Source organism: Lagenorhynchus albirostris, chromosome 1, assembly GCF_949774975.1.
Source record: "Lagenorhynchus albirostris chromosome 1, mLagAlb1.1, whole genome shotgun sequence".
Classification (NCBI taxonomy): domain Eukaryota; kingdom Metazoa; phylum Chordata; class Mammalia; order Artiodactyla; family Delphinidae; genus Lagenorhynchus; species Lagenorhynchus albirostris.
In genome coordinates, this window is record NC_083095.1 from 85,472,011 (window position 1) to 85,487,586 (window position 15,576).

The 15,576-nt window shown below is 49.8% G+C and overlaps 1 protein-coding gene across 1 annotated transcript in view; it reads right to left on the reverse strand.

Moving 5' to 3' along the window:
* EHD4 (EH domain containing 4) overlaps positions 1 to 15,576 on the reverse strand; it is an 89,185-nt gene that overhangs the window by 6,355 nt on the left and 67,254 nt on the right. Inside the window, exons 4-5 of the mRNA XM_060147997.1 lie at positions 12,949 to 13,361; positions 5,073 to 5,237 (exon numbers count right to left, since the gene is read on the reverse strand). Of these exons, the coding sequence (XP_060003980.1) occupies positions 5,073 to 5,237; positions 12,949 to 13,361 (578 nt within the window). The remainder of the gene's footprint in view (positions 1 to 5,072; positions 5,238 to 12,948; positions 13,362 to 15,576) is intronic.

A 15,576-nucleotide genomic window follows, 5' to 3' on the forward strand; every position in this document is an offset into this window, starting at 1 on the left:
GGAAGAAGGGAGAGGGATAAATTAGGAGAATGGGATTAACAGATACACATTAATATATATATAATAGACAAACTTATTTTCAATAGCTACATGATATTGAACTGTATAGCTGGGCCTTTCCTCATGTACCCTGTCCATGTAATTGGAAGTTTAGGTCGTTTCCAATGGAGAATCAAAATTGTGGTCTCTAGGGTGTGCTGGCAGGGCAGACATTCTAGGCTGTTATTCTGAAGTGGAGCCCTGAGCTTTAGACGGTGGAGAGGACAGAGCGGAAAGCAAAACAGCCTGACATATCTTGGAAAGGTGCCCCCAACACTCTTCTCAGTAGCCAACTCTATGACTGTCAAAGCAGGCTGGCCTGGGCTGCCACCTAGCACTCAGCCTGAGCTCAGCTCAGAGTGGTGGGGTAGCACAGGCCTGGTTTCTAAGGTACATTCCAGTTTTCATGTCCTCCATCCTCACTGACACACCACAGTCACCTGCACGTCATCCCAACATCAGCACCAAACAATGCTGCTAACACTTTGGGGTCCTGCTGCCGGCACCTCGGTCAGCCAAGGGCACTGAGAAGAGAAAGCCTAGGAGGAGAGCAGGCAGCCTACACAAAAATCCCAGTGCTGCTGGGGTAAACAAGTCTGGATTCCCCTGGGTGCATGAACACCCACCCTATTTCCTCATGAATGAGCCTGAGCTCTGGGCACACACAGAGCCTCTGTGTCCGGCCAAGTGGACAAATGAGGGCGGTGCCCACCCAAACTTTCCACCCGCCTGCAGGCGACATGGATTCAGACTGCAAACCTCTGGAAAACTAGCCAGGGGAAATGGCCACATATTGGCAGGGGTGGACAGGAAGCAGCGGCAGCAGCCGTTCCCACCCCGGAGGGCACGCATGAAGTAAGCCCTACACTCTCATCCCTGTGGTACCCGCCTGCCCAGCCCTGGCCAGGGGGGTGGGGTCCAAGTTAAACCACACCATCACTGTCCTCCACCAGGGTGGCTCCAAAGCTTTTTACTGGGATGAACACACACTGGAGAATTTAAAGAGCTACCCATCAAACAACTGTATGCATCAAAGCCGCCAAGCGCGGGATCCTGGAATTCCCCCACAAGAGACAAAGGTCAATCCCAGCCTAGCCTCTTCTGGGCTCTCCCTTGCCTGCTCACTCCCAGCCTGTACCAGAAACTGTTTTTGAATCCACTTGGATGGTCTGAGCAGATGGGGATGGCTCTGCCGCCCTCTGCTGTTGAAATGTTTTTTTTTCTATTTTAAGATTTTATTATTTTTTAACATCTTTATTGGAGTATAACTGCTTTACAATGGTGTGCTAGTTTCTGCTTTATAGCAAAGTGAATCAGTTATACATATACATATGTTTCCATATCTCTTCCCTCTTGTATCTCCCTCCCTCCCACCCTCCCTATCTCCCTGTGCTATGCGGCTGCTTCCCACTAGTTATCTACCTTACCTTTGGTGGTGTGTATATGTCCATGCCTCTCTCTCGCTTTGTCCCAGCTCACCCCTCCCCCTCCCCATTTCCTCAAGTCCGTTCTCCAGTAGGTCTGTGTGCCAGTTCCCCAAGGAGGACAACTGCATCAGCTATCAAGGTGGCCTTGCTCGTGTTCCCTCTTTCTGCAGCACGGACACGTCAGCGCAGCAAAGCGGATTCCCTCCCCAAAGCAGATTCCCTCCCCAGATTCCCTCCCTACAATGGGTGTAGGGCTGACACAGGCCCTGGGCAAAAGCCTGCAAAATACAGTTGGCTCTTTGCTACAGTCAAGAGTCACCTTGACCAGCCTGGAGAACAGAGACTTAAAGCCGGCCCCGGTGAGCTCTCCGTGAGATCCTGGGATGTGCAAAGATCATAATCAAGTCATCTCCAAGCTTCTGCCCCTGCCGCTGTCCCAGACACAGTAAGGCTGAATGCCTGTGTTGGGGAAGATGTCAGATGCTCAACAGACTCAGGGATGTGGAGGCCTTGACCCACACCAGGAACCCCCAGAGCTTCCTGGGTGACAGCAAACTAGCTTGAAGTAGTGAACACACCCTCTGGGCTCCAGGCCTGCCTTGCTCCCTGGGGATTCCCTGAAAGGACTGGGGTGGTATGATCAGGGCCTGGCTGGCTTCCCAAGGAAGAATCCTCAGCCAGCTTCCAGGGGTTTGCTCCAGAAACCACTGGTCTATAAGCCCTGTGGGAGTCAGGCCTAGGTCAGGGTCTGAGAAACTCCTTACCCTAGAGCCTGCTACAATATAAACATACACTAACTTATTAATTAACCTACTCAACACGTATTCACTGAGTACCTGCTACACCCCAGGGGCTGGGGATATGGCCGAGAACAGGACATGGGTCACTGGCTTCATGGAATTACAGCCTTCTATGGGAGACACTAAATAAGACACTGAGTAAATGAATTATACCACAGCACAGAGACACTTATGTTGTAACAAGGAGCACAAGTCCCAACAAGGGGCTTTGCTGCCAAAACGTCACTGCCAGTTACAGTCATAGCAGCAAAACTGTAACCCAGAATGGACCTCTGTAGGGGCAAGGATTTTTATTTTTGCTGTTTGTTCAATGATGTATTCCAGGGGCCTAGAACAGCGCCTGGCCATAGTAGACTTAATTACTATTCTTAGGTGAACGCACAAATGAACACAGATGATGGTAGGACTGTGTGGATGGTAGGCACCCGGCAGGTAGGACCCCTGCTCCCAGTCCCAGGGCACCCAGGAGTCCAATGAAGGGGCCAAGGTGCCTGGTGCGGCACCTAACCACAGGGTTCTCAGTGAAGGTTCAGGCCCTCCCTGTATTGCCCGGCTACATGGGCCAAGGCTGCTCCCGAGACCTGGGGTGAGGGACTGCCCCTGTGACCAGCTCTGAGAGGCCTGCATGCCCTCTGACTGGCCAGGCCCAGGCTAGCATGGTCAGGAGTAGCTCTGGTCACAGAGTTTGCTCCCTCCGTTCAGGAGCTCCCTGTAGACGGGCAGGGGAGGCCTGTCAGGGAGACTTCAGGTCTCGGGAGCCGCACCTTGTGGGTCGGGCATCAAGGGAGCCTCAGGAGACCAATGAGCCACAGACGTCCCATCAGGCCATCGTGAGCACTGTGTATTTACTCACAGCTTTCATTTCAGTCAGGAAACCAATTTCCCTTCCAAAGTATCTGAAGGATGCCAGGAAACAGCTGTCCTTCAGTTTGGTCATGGGGTACAGGGCATGACCCAAGGGTGCGAAAGCAGAACCTGCTCAGGAAGAGGCCCCAGGAGCCCTCAAATTAGCCATCTTACGACCAGAAAAAAATCCAATTTATCCTCTGAGTACAGGAATATCAACTTTACTTCTAAAAAAAAAAGTGTTTCTATGTATTTTTTTTTTTTTTTTTTTGCGGTACGCGGGCCTCTCACTGTTGTGGCCTCTCCCGTTGCGGAGCACAGGCTCCGGACGCGCAGACTCAGTGGCCATGGCTCACGGGCCCAGCCACTCCGTGGCATGTGGGATCTTCCCGGACCGGGGCACGAACCCGCGTCCCCTGCATCGGCAGGCGGACTCTCAACCACTGCGCCACCAGAGAAGCCCCTATGTATTTTTTTAAGGTGACTAAATCATAGTTGACTAGATCGTATATACCAGATGCATTCACCCTGATCCCAGGCATCACAGCAGTAAGTGTAACCCACTCCTATTTCAGTGTGTACGTTATATACAGAGAGTTTACATTAACAAACCCCTTAGGGTTTGCTTCCCCTCCTGCGGCCTGATCTTGCCTCTGCACCTGTGCTTCCTCCTCCCTGACCCTCCCCCGCAAACCGACCCCCATCCCCACCCCAGGCAGGCTGGCAGCTCACAGGCCCAGAGTCTCCAGGGTGCAGCCAGTATGCTGTACGCTCTCTTTGGCCCATGTAGATTCTTTGAAATTCTGAGCCAAAATTTGAAAACCAGGGTACTTTACATACAAATCCAGATCTCTGGCTTCTCGTGAAATATCCAGGCCTGCACTCCCACGGGGCAGCAACCACTGGGCAGGATGGGGCTTCCCCACTGAGCGGGGAAGGGCACACGCTCCCCAATCTGCTCCCACCGTGTGCCCTGCAAGTCCTCACTCACTGCACTTGCAGAATTGTTTTCCTCCCAGTAGGGACGTGTTTCTCAGGACCCACATCTCTACCAAATGTGAGAAAACAAGAGGTGGTCGGAGGGGGCACCCCAGTTTCCTTTGGCGTGGCCCGCCTGCCTCACTTGTTTGAGTTACTTCTGGCTGGTGGCTGCAGGCATCTGAGTTGTGTTGCCTGCTTTCCAGAGGGCTGTGGCCTCCAGGGCAGATGGGTCCTTGCAGTGGACAAGGAGATGGTCAGTCAGGCTCTCTGAGGCGGCCTCGCTCGGGAGGGCATGGTCAGTGTCAAAATCAAGGTCACCTAACACCATGGCGGGGAGGTGGACACACGGGTCAGGCCAGGGTGGCAGCACCCACTCGGGGTCACCTGGGGCTGCCCAGACACATGTCAGGGAGATTCTGAAATTAGGCCAAAGGCTGCCCGAAGCTGGCCTTTAAGCAAACTCTCCAGTGAGCACAGCCTGCTGTGTCTGGTGAACTCCCGCCGTGGCCACAGCCCGCCACGGCCTCTGACTGAGCCCGCAGCAGCGATGCTGCCCAAGCGCGTAATCCCACAGTGCAGGGCAGCGCGGGGGAGGGCCGGCTTCAGGAGCCCCTGGAAGTGACCTCCAAGGTCACTCTCAGCTCTAATTCCCTTAAAGTTCTGGGATTCTAAAAAACAGGTGGCACTTCTGTGCCAAAACAACCCTGAACACAGCCTAAGGGAGCTGTTCATAGGACTTTTTTCAGGTGAGCTTAATTTACTTCTCGAAATGTCTCCCTTTTTGTTTAAATGTTTCAGGAAGCAAGCAATTTCTGCTTTATTCACAGGAGCCTATTATCATGTATTACTAGGAAGATGAATTTACCGTGTTCTCTTCCATTCTAAACCATGAAACCCAAATGTGTACCCAGCAACCAGCCGGACAAGCTGGCAGTGCCCCTCCATCCCCACTGGTGACATTGTGATGGGCCCTCTGTACCTGCATTGCCTTGACCTCGGGGAAGTCCCCTGCAGAAATCTGGTATTCTCGCTGCAGCTGAATGTAGATTTCTGGCAACCTGCTGATAAGCTCTCTCTTCTTGTTTTCTTTTCCAAATACACTTGGCATCTCCTTCTTCAGGTGGCTGATGATGTAGGCATGTACCTGAAGGGGTATATGTCAGTGAGGACGGGCCATTTAGAAGTGCACCAGAGAAGGACAAACAAGATGGCATCTTACATGCATCACAGCACATAACAGGCATCCCCGCAAAGTCATGGTGCTCAGGACAGGAGGAGGGCAAGGACCAGGGGGGAAGGTATGGGGGCACCCGAGTGGGAAAGACCTTGGTTCTGGTGCTTAACCTCAGAAGACCTAAGAGAAAGTTTCACCAGGGCCAGTGCCTGCCAGCACCAGCAAATGAAGCTGGAGGCAGATGGAAATGGCTGATCTGCATGGAAATCTGTGCCCGGTGAACAGTGAGATGAGAACACCCATAACCTCCCCGTAGACAGTTTAGGCCCCGAGATCACTGAAGTCATTTCTGCACAAGACCAGCTGCCTAGGGCCAGGCCAGACAGCAGAAGCTCCGTCTGAGAGAGGGACCCCTGGTACATGAGGGGGGAGCCCCAGAAACCTTGGTCACCCAGGGGTAGCAGGCCTGGCACTGTTACCCGAAGGATGGTGAATCCTGCTGGGAGGGCTCTAGTTGGCTTTCGTCACTTCCTTCCCTAACATTTCCACCCTTCTACTGATTTCCAACTTTAGGATGTTAAGAAACACTCATTACAAAAGTTCTCTTTGTACAGCAGAAACTAACAAAACATTGTAAAGCAATTATACTCCAATAAAGATGTTTAAAAAAAAAGTTCTCTTTGTATACCTAGAGTTCTGCAGAGTAATTTAGAAGTCAAGAAAATAACTAAAATAAGAAAAGATGAAAAACAGGGCAGTGATTACAAAAAGAAAATGACTGTGTAGCTATGGAAAATCCTATTAAAGAAAGCAGAGGTCTACTATAATCTTTTGGAAGAATGGAAATTGAGTAAAGGGGGTAAGCAGAAACATCCCATGGCTCAGCTGAGGGCCTCTGTGTATGGACATACACTGGGCACAGCCAAAAACATTTTGCTAAGATTTGAAATCTAAACTAAGTGCATAATGCAAATGCTGACAGGCTCGGACCAGACAACGCTAACTTCTCCATCTACATAAAGGTCATTTTAACATAAGCACACACTGAGCTGCCTGACTACTGCTACAAGTATAGATTGGGAGAGATGCTTCTAAACCTTCCTGTCGCTAGTAAACTTATTTATTTATTTATTTATTTATTTATTTGGAAACATCTTTATTGGAGTATAATTCCTTTACAATGGTGTGTTAGTTTCTGCTTTATAACAAAGTGAATAGTAAACTTATTTACTTTTCAAATTAAAACAGCTTAAAATGTTTACACGATTCTTTAAGATAACCAGAGAAATCCAAGGTTTGGGAATCCTTTTATTTAGAACGATGGGCTTTTAACTGCATTCCTGAGGATGTGATGAATCCGTGGTAAAACCAGTAAGACTGGTAATTTCCTTGCCTTGGTTAGTGAATGCCTGGCTTGGTTTGGATGAGGCTGGGGACGGCCCTGGGTAGGTCCGAAGGCCTTGGCGGGGCCGCCATATTCCATCGGGGAGAACCAACTATCACCAGCTGTCCTTGCATCATTTCCTTGGCCTCGGCCCTCCTGGATCCTCTGGACTGGGCCTGTGGACCCCTCTCTCTTCCGTGCTCTGGCCTGCCCTGCTCTGGAGCCCATCCCAGCTGAAGCAGGAAGTCCCACTACCTGCTCAGCTTCCCATCCACAAGGGCGTCTTTCCAAGACCCCTTCCCAGAGCCCAGGCGTGGGGCAGCTGCCAGGTCCCTGCAGAGCTCCCCAAGCCCCCTCCCCACCTATCAGTGTGGTACCTGGGAACTGCCAGGCCCCTGTGCAGGTAAGGCTGACTCCCCACCCAGCCCCTAGCTCCCCTGGGAATGGCACCCTGCTCTTGAACACCGCCTGGTCCCCAGGGGCCTGCTTTCCCTGGGCTGGGCTGCAGGTGATGTGCCCCTGCCACAGCCCTCCACCCATCGCCTGGCACCAGCTCCCTCATCCCTGCCCTCATGGTGCTCACCGCTGATGACTGAGGCTGCTGGATAATGGGCCAACCTTTGACGCCAGGCCTCCAGGGCCCTGACGTAACTGGGGCAGTTCCTGTGCCAGGTCTCAACTCCCTCCTCCTCCCACCTGCCTGCTCTACCTGAGTCATGACCCTCAGGTGACCTGCTCATGCTGCAGGCTGCTCTCAGCCTCAACTACTGGCCTGTTTCGTGGAAGTCCCCTGTTGTACTGCCTCTGCATGGCCTCCCCCTCCTGCTCTTCCCTGGGCATCCTAAGACAATAACCCAGGGTCAGATTCTATGCATGGGCCCTGCCTTTAAGAAGCTTATCAAGTTACAAGGTAAATTATAATCCTTAGAATCACAGAGTATTAAATCTGGAAGGGGCTCCCTATATCTGATTGAATTCCTGGTTCCAGGAAGTTCATGTGACTTACTCAAGGTCACACAACTAGTTAGGAGATGCCAAGCTGGCAGCAGCATTTAACTATCTTACTGCCTCATTCCCTATCTTATAGAATTAACTGCTTTTTGTGGGTATGAATTAAAAATCGTACTGAAGCTGCTGAAGTCTGGAATTCAAAGTGAATTATGTCCTATGGAACAACTTTGAGGTTTGGCTTCTGATCATTCCTAACTCACAGGGAAGCTTTGGAAAGGTCATGTACTCTTCCCTCCCCATACATAAAAAATGGATACGTTATGGCACACACACTGCGAACACCACGCAGAATGTGGGAAAGACTGCAATCTTCTAGCGGGACGGTGCCTTGTGATTTTCTAAGGACTCTTGGTAAACAAGGGACAGCCTGGGTGGCTGAAATCCCCAGTCAACTTGAAAAGCTCATGTCTGCCTTTATGTGTCAAAGATGTGTCTCCAAACAAACGCAGGACCCGGGGCCAGATCCGGCGATGGTCCAGGGAAGGAGGTAGAAACAGTCTGATCTTTTGTTCTTTATAATAAGAGAAAATTAATTGAGAGGAAGAGGAATAGGAAGGAGAAGATGGGGAGAAAGAGGAGGTGGGCAGGATGGGACTGCGTGTTTGAAGGCCGGGTCAGGCGCTGCCACTGCTGCCCACGCGCTCGCTGAGCAACCCTGAGCAAGCTGTCTCCTCCCCAGCCTCGGCTTGCTCACCCACAACCTGGGGATTACAGCCCTTACCTCACAGGGCTGTGGTTATGAGAATCGAGAGAGAGCACAGATTTGAATGTACTTTGTCCTCTAGAAAGGGGACTAGAAATGTTGTTATTGACTAATGGCCAAAGACCTATAGCTGGCGGGGTAGTAACGCCAGAGGAGGCTTGTGGCTATTTAGTCCTTACTGAATAATGAATAAACTCTATATATTTAAATAGAACATGATGAATTTGGGTTCCAAGTTCTTCATTCACAAGTGAATGACACTGAACCCTGGGGAACGTTTGAACATTGTTGTCTTGTTCAATTCACTCTTTCCCTTATATAAAACTAGAAAAGCCCCAACTCATCAAATGGTGATGACCAAGGGTAAGTCAAATGGCTCAAAATGTCAATTTTTTTCTGGGCTAATAACTCAATGAGCAGAAAAAGATGTACTCCCCTTTAAACGAACAGGGATTTATAGTTCACATCTACACTCTGACACAATCTCATTAACTGTGTCCATGACAAGTGTTTGTATCTCCAAGGCTGAGAAGCATGTACACAGAGTAATACTGGGAATTTCCACTGTGGGCTTGGAGGGCAACCCCTAGCAGCAAGTGCTGGAAGCTTGAGGTGCTCATGGACAATAGGAATGGAAATGCCCATGGAATTTGGATACTGCAGAGACGTGTGGGGGAAGTCAGGCTGGGATACATTGTTCTGCACTGGGCAACCTTAGAGTTGCCCAGGTTTAATATGACCTGATGGAGATCTGCATCTTTGCAGGCCCAGCTGGAAACGTGCAGAGAACATGTAACCTCTGGGGATCAGCACATTTTATATATATATAAATTTACTTTTATTTATTTATTTGTTTATTTATGGCTGTGTTGGGTCTTCGTTGCTGTGTGCAGGCTTTCTCTAGTTGTGGTGAGTGGGGGCTTCTCTTGTTGCAGAGCACGGGCTCTAGGTGTGTGGGCTTCAGTAGTTGTGGCACGCAGGCTCAGTAGCTGTGGCTCACGGGCTCTAGAGCACAGGCTCAGTAGTTGTGGCGCACGGGCTTAGTTGTTCCGTGGCATGTGGCATCTTCCTGGACCAGGGATTGAACCTGTGTCCCCTGCATTGGCAGGCAGATTCTTAACCACTGCGCAACCAGGGAAGTCCCTGGGGGTCAGCACATTTTAAAATTGATACAAAAATTTCAGTTCCTAAACTAAAGACCCAGAAGATGAACCCATGGGGTGGTAAGAGTGTGAGGCTTCAAGATGCAGCTGATTGGCTCCCACTTGGAGGTTTGTTATTCTGTTGAAATCAAAGCTGGCACCAACAGCACATATGATTCTGAAGAGCCTTAAAGGGCATGTGAGGGGGCCTACCCAGTCATCTGATGGTGGCCTTCAAAGAGACAGGCTCTCCTGGGTGGACACAAGTACTGACACACCCCCAGTAGCTTGGGGCTGCCAACTGAGCTATTTTTAAACGCCCCCTGGAGGACTAAGCATCAAAGGGATAGTCATCAGCCACTGCAGAATGATTTTTACATAACTTAGCCTGGGTCCACGTGGTGAATTTCAAAATGTCTAACTTCTCCCCAGAAGGAATAGGCGGTGCAGACAGACCAGAAAGCTGCCCCTGCACGCTACACGTGACTAAGAGGAGAACACGCTTTGAAGACGCAACTAAATTGCACAGAACTACAGTAAACCCCCCAAATCAATGACCTCTCCTTTTCTTTCTCAGTTTTAGTTGTTCCTTCCTCAAATGTTGACTCATTTTTTACTGAATGAAGGTTTCCAAGTGGGTGGGAACCTTTCCTATCCTTGGGCAGCGTGCTTATAAAGGGTGGGGTCCTACAGTAAACTTGCCTTGCTATTTACCTTTGTGCATTTATCCCATAAACTACTATGATTTGGAGTTTGAACCTTATTTCTTTAACTTGGCTATTTTAATTATAGCTGAATAAAACTAAATTCTTATTTTCTAAACTTATTTTGGGCTTTCCCCAAATAGGTTACTCTACAAAATCATGAAATGAAACTTGACTAGCATCTTAGATTGTGACATCCTTCAAAGAAGGATGTCTACTGATATCATAAGATACAATCTTTGGGGCTAACCAAAAAACCCACTCTAAAGGTTTCCTGTTCCTTGAAATAGAGAGTTGGGAAAAAAATATAAATAGAAAAAGCAGGGAAATCATTAAGTTTCAAGAGATCTTTAGTAAGAGTGCCATTTTTCATATTATTAAAACGTCATCTTGGGCTTCCTTGGTGGTGCAGTGGTTTAGAATCCGCCTGCCAATGCAGGGGACACGGGTTCGAGCCCTGGTCTGGAAAGATCCCACATGCCGTGGAGCAATTAAGCCTGTGCGCCACAACTACTGAGCCTGAGCTCTAGAGCCCTCATGCCACAACTACTGAAGCCTGCGTGCCTAGAGCCCGTGCTCTGCAACAAGAGAAGCCACTACAATAAAAAGCTTGTGCACCGCAACCATGAGTAGCCCCCACTCGCTGCAACTAGAGAAAGCCCGCGCACAGCAACGAAGACCCAACGCAGCCATAAATAAATAAATAAATAAATAAATAAATGGCATCTTTATGAAACCTCAAGTTTGACTACTGCAGAACCTGGCAGGACATTAACAACGCATTTCTGGCTTTATTTCTGGATGAGGCACAAATTCTACCTAATTATGGTGGTCTGTAAATAGACACATTCCATACCCCAACTCAGATCTGTCACCTCTCAGGTGACATCTGAAAACTTATCCTTTGCATGCTTGCAAAATGACAGCTCGACAAACCTCTAAACTTTGTAGGGTTTACGTGGATGGATAATTTTATAGAATAAACAGAATGACAGATTAATGCAGAATGCAAGGGCATAATAAGGAGCAACCAGATGTTGTCCACTCTGGATTTCAGGTGAATGCCTTCCGGACCAGGGAGTCAGGCCCACTGGAGTTTGAATCTATATTTTGTAACTTCAGGCTGGGGAGCCTTGGGCAAGTTATGTCACCTTTTTGAGCTTCAGTTCCCTTTTGTGAGAAATGAAGAGAATGCCCAACTCTGTGCACTTACTGACAGGATCAGACCCTCAGGAAGGGTTGGCTTACCAAAGGAAAACTGGATCAAGAGAGATGAAGATTAATATATCAAAACCAAAGAGCATTTTTATGAAACAGAAACACTGCCAAGAGAAAAACTCAGGTGACTCCTTGTCCATTTCAGCAACAAGTTCACAAATGGAACATAAAACTGCAGATGGTGTATAAAGTGGATGGCATTGGTTAGTGGCCAAGGCCACTGTGCTGAGTTCGGCTTCTTCTCTGCCCAAGACTGTTTCCTGCCCCCCTCTGCAGTGTGGTGCTGCCCCAGGAACACACTGACACTGAGAAGCTCAGGCTGGAAACATCCGTACTTCAAACATTTTCCTTTATGAAAAGGAACAAGCCAGATACTATTCTTAGGGAAAAAAAGACAAGCTTTTTTCCTAGAAGTAAGCTCAGCAAGTTGACCGCCCCCTGCCCCTGCCCCCCGCCTCTACACAAGGGCTTTCATTATTCCCGGCGTCAGTACACAGCAGCATTCTGTGCCTCTCTAAACCCAGGCCATGCTGGCCCCTTCACAGGGCCCAACACTCAAGGATGGCAGCGAAGTCCCATGTGCTTGGCACCCCCAGTGAGCTCTCTGCTCTTTATTTATTTATATGACTAATGACAGCTGCGTCTTCAGTCACTAGGCCCTCAGCAACGCCTGGTAAATTAAAAACGGCCATGGGCATTTAAAAATAGTTTAAAAGATCTTGAAATCTGCAAAGGCTATGACGTCATTTACCAGCCTTGGTTACAAAATCACGTTGGGTACTACGTACACTGAAGGTAAAGTTCAGCTGTATCAGCTGGAGGAGAGAAAGACCACACGCTGGGGGGTGGGAGGTCACTAAATGGGCAAAAACGGACTTCCTGCCACCTGGGACGAGCAGGGGAGGGAAATCATGTCAGGAGAGCTATAAATCAGTGGATTTACAAGCCTTGCAGAACTGGAACAAAAGTGGCTGTAGTTCGGGAAGGAAGCAGATGGTACTAAGAAGAAAAGTTCAAACAGCAGTGACTTACAGAGCACAGGTGACTGCAGATTAGCTGGGCCGCATGGGAGGAGGGCATGAGCACGCACTGGGTGGGCAGCTGAGCAGAGAGGAAAAGAGCAGAACCAGGGACTATGGGTGGGGCTGGGCCGCCAGGGAGGCGTCTCTTTCGACATGGGAGGGATGCTGCCCTGTGAGCATGCTGGCCTAAGGGCGGCGATGACGAGCCACGAGGAGGGGTTGCACGGCTGGTCACCTGCCCGGAAGTCATCCTCCGTGGAGCCCTCCCTGCTCCCCATCCCGCCCCGGCGAGGCCCCCTCCTCAGAGCAGTGTCCACACCCCAGTCACACACAGCTCCCCATTCTGTAAGGGGGGGTTCTGCACCCCCTCCTCCCCCAGACCAGGCTGCCCAGCCCTGGCCCAGGGATGCTGAGCAGCTGCTGACTGAATGAGGCAAAGTGAGGAGAGTGTGGGGAGGGTCCCTTGCAGAGGCTGCCGCGGGGGGTCTCCGGCTTACCTTGGCCAGCCTCGCTCGCTTGATGAGGTCATTGAGCTTGCGCACCGCCGCCTTCTGAGGAAGGCTCTGGATGTCTCTGAACAGGTCCTGGGCCTCGGCCTCGAAGAGTCGGCGGTTGTCAGTGTTCTGCAGGGGCTGCGCCCAGAAGGAGCCGATGTAGACGCGCAGCACCTCGGGAGTGTTGATGACCTTGCCCAGGGACCACATGAGGGCCCCGTAGACGCGCATCAGCTGCTGCGTGTCCACTTGGTCAGCCTTGTTCAGCACCACGCGGATCTTGTCGTCCTGGCCCCGGAAGGCCTTGATGGCCTCCGAGAACTCGTCTGAGATGTCCAGTTTGTGCGCATCGAAGAGCAGGATGATCCTGTCCACCCGCTCAGCAAACCACTGCAGGACCTGGCAGAAGTCATACCCTGTGGGGAGGGAAGGGCACATCAGTGCAGGCGGTTGCTGAGGGGGACACGCCTGCCGGGAGGGCTTGGAACCCCCTGGGTCTCCAGCAGCTGCTGAGGAGAGCGCCCCGTCTCCAAGCCAGAGGCGGGGAGGCCTCACGACCTGAAAACCATTTCACATGCGGCCCTCTGGGCTGGATGCATCGAGTCAATGCTGGGGACCCTGGGAGCCCTTCCATGGGACGAAATAGGGGATATAAAGGGGCTCGTGGTCACTTTGATTGGGCAATGCTTACTTCCGTACGTGTAATTCCATTTAGTCCCCCAGGAGTCTCTTGTTTCACCTAGTACAGTCTTTTGGCTCAATGGCAAAACTGATCAATGGCTCTGTAAAAAATGCAGGCCATGGGTCAAAAGCTCTTAATTTCTGTCAAAGTCTCACCTTTCTGAAAGTTCCAGAACTGGAGAAGGAAGAAAACCTAGAGGCCGCTTGGAGTCCCATGGGGTGTCCAGGAAGTACCACAAAAGAGAAATCGCCTTCTCTTTAAGTTTTTAAGAGTGTTAAAGAGATCAAAGGTTGGCCTGGCCAAAACTGTGACCTATATTTATCATTTGGACTATTTATATCCTAAGTATGTTGTAAATATTTTAAAAATCGTGTCTCACAGCCATTCCGAGAAATGGTCTCTCGCCAATTTCTTTCTAAAAACGAGTAGGTCCATGACAATTCTGTTTGGTTCACTTTGGCCACGTACCAATGCACTCCAAATCATGCGGCTAAATCAACACTCCTCTGCGCTTGTGGTCAAGATTTTCAGGCATTTCTCCAGGGAGGCAAGTCCCACGAGAAGCAAACAAGAGGGGCCAGTTCCACGGGTTTATTTTTATTCTCAGTCTGATTAGCTCTGGAATCAGAGCCTCAGTGCAGCCCAATCAGAACCCAGATGGGATTCTTCCTGACCCTACTTAAGTGCTCTTGCCTCTTTTTTAGATTCTGAAAACTTCCAAACACATATAACAGTCTAGAGAATAATGTGATGAATGCTGACATACCCACCTTGTACCTTTAAGAAATTTTGACACTTGGTCTTGTTTGCTTCACATACTTAAGAAAATTGAAGTCTAGTTTATTTATACAACAAAATACCACATAGCAGTGCGAATGAACTAGATCTTCACTTGTCAGCACAGGCAAATCTCTCACAAATTGGTGAGTAAAAAATCAGCTTCAAAAGGACATGTACAGTTTGAGAACATTCACTTACAATGCAAAAAACAAAGCACCACTCAACAGCCTATGGATATATACTACAGCACAGACAAAAATAAGCTACACCAGTTTTGGGATTCTGGTTGACTCTGGGGATGGAGGGAGTGAGGCATCTAAGGCAGATGACAAAGTGTCTAAAGGAGAATGAGCTATTAGGCATAAATAAAGGGGGTCCGTGAACTAAAGTTTCCATGAATTGAAGAACAGGTGTAAGGGGAGTAGGTGGACAAGCAAACTGGATTCAGACACGTTTAAATAAAGAAAACATTCAGAAATGCTGAAGCCCTCTGTGTACCCCTCCCTAAGCCCTAGCCTCAACCTCTCCTCCAGAGGAAACCACAGCCCCCAGACGCGGGGCTTTATGTCATCACACATGTGCATATGCTGCCAGCTCAGGCTTTTCACTTCTCTTTCTCTCTGCATCACTCCCTGACTCCACTGGGGACAAGGAGGACAAAGGTAGTTCCCGGAACGTGGGCCAGAGTTTATTTTCATTGCTGTCAGTAGCCAGTTTAGATCAGAGGAAAATCAAAGACCTACTGAACGGGTCACAGAGTAGTATGTGGATATACAGAGTCAAGATTCCACTCGAGTTCTGTCCCTCTGAGGCTAGAACAAACCTCCTCCTAAGGTAACACAGGTTCTGTCATTAGAAGCTGACTTGTGTGCCAGAGAGCCCAGATCCCAGGTAGCAGATCCTCAGCAGATGAGAGATGGTGCTGTTCCCTGGGCACGGGAGGGCATTTCGGAACCACCCACTGAGGGCCCTGCTTGTGGATTTACTTCTCCAATAGGGATGATCGACTTATCTCTCTGACCCAAATCCTCTCTCACTTGGTAACTGAAGGTTCACAAACAGATGAAAGAAAAGGCTGTGTCCAGAGCGCACACCGGAGAGGACACGAGTTGTATTTCGCTGAACGCCCTTCCTGTCCGGTGGGGGTTGCGGGAGGGTCCCTCGGGGGC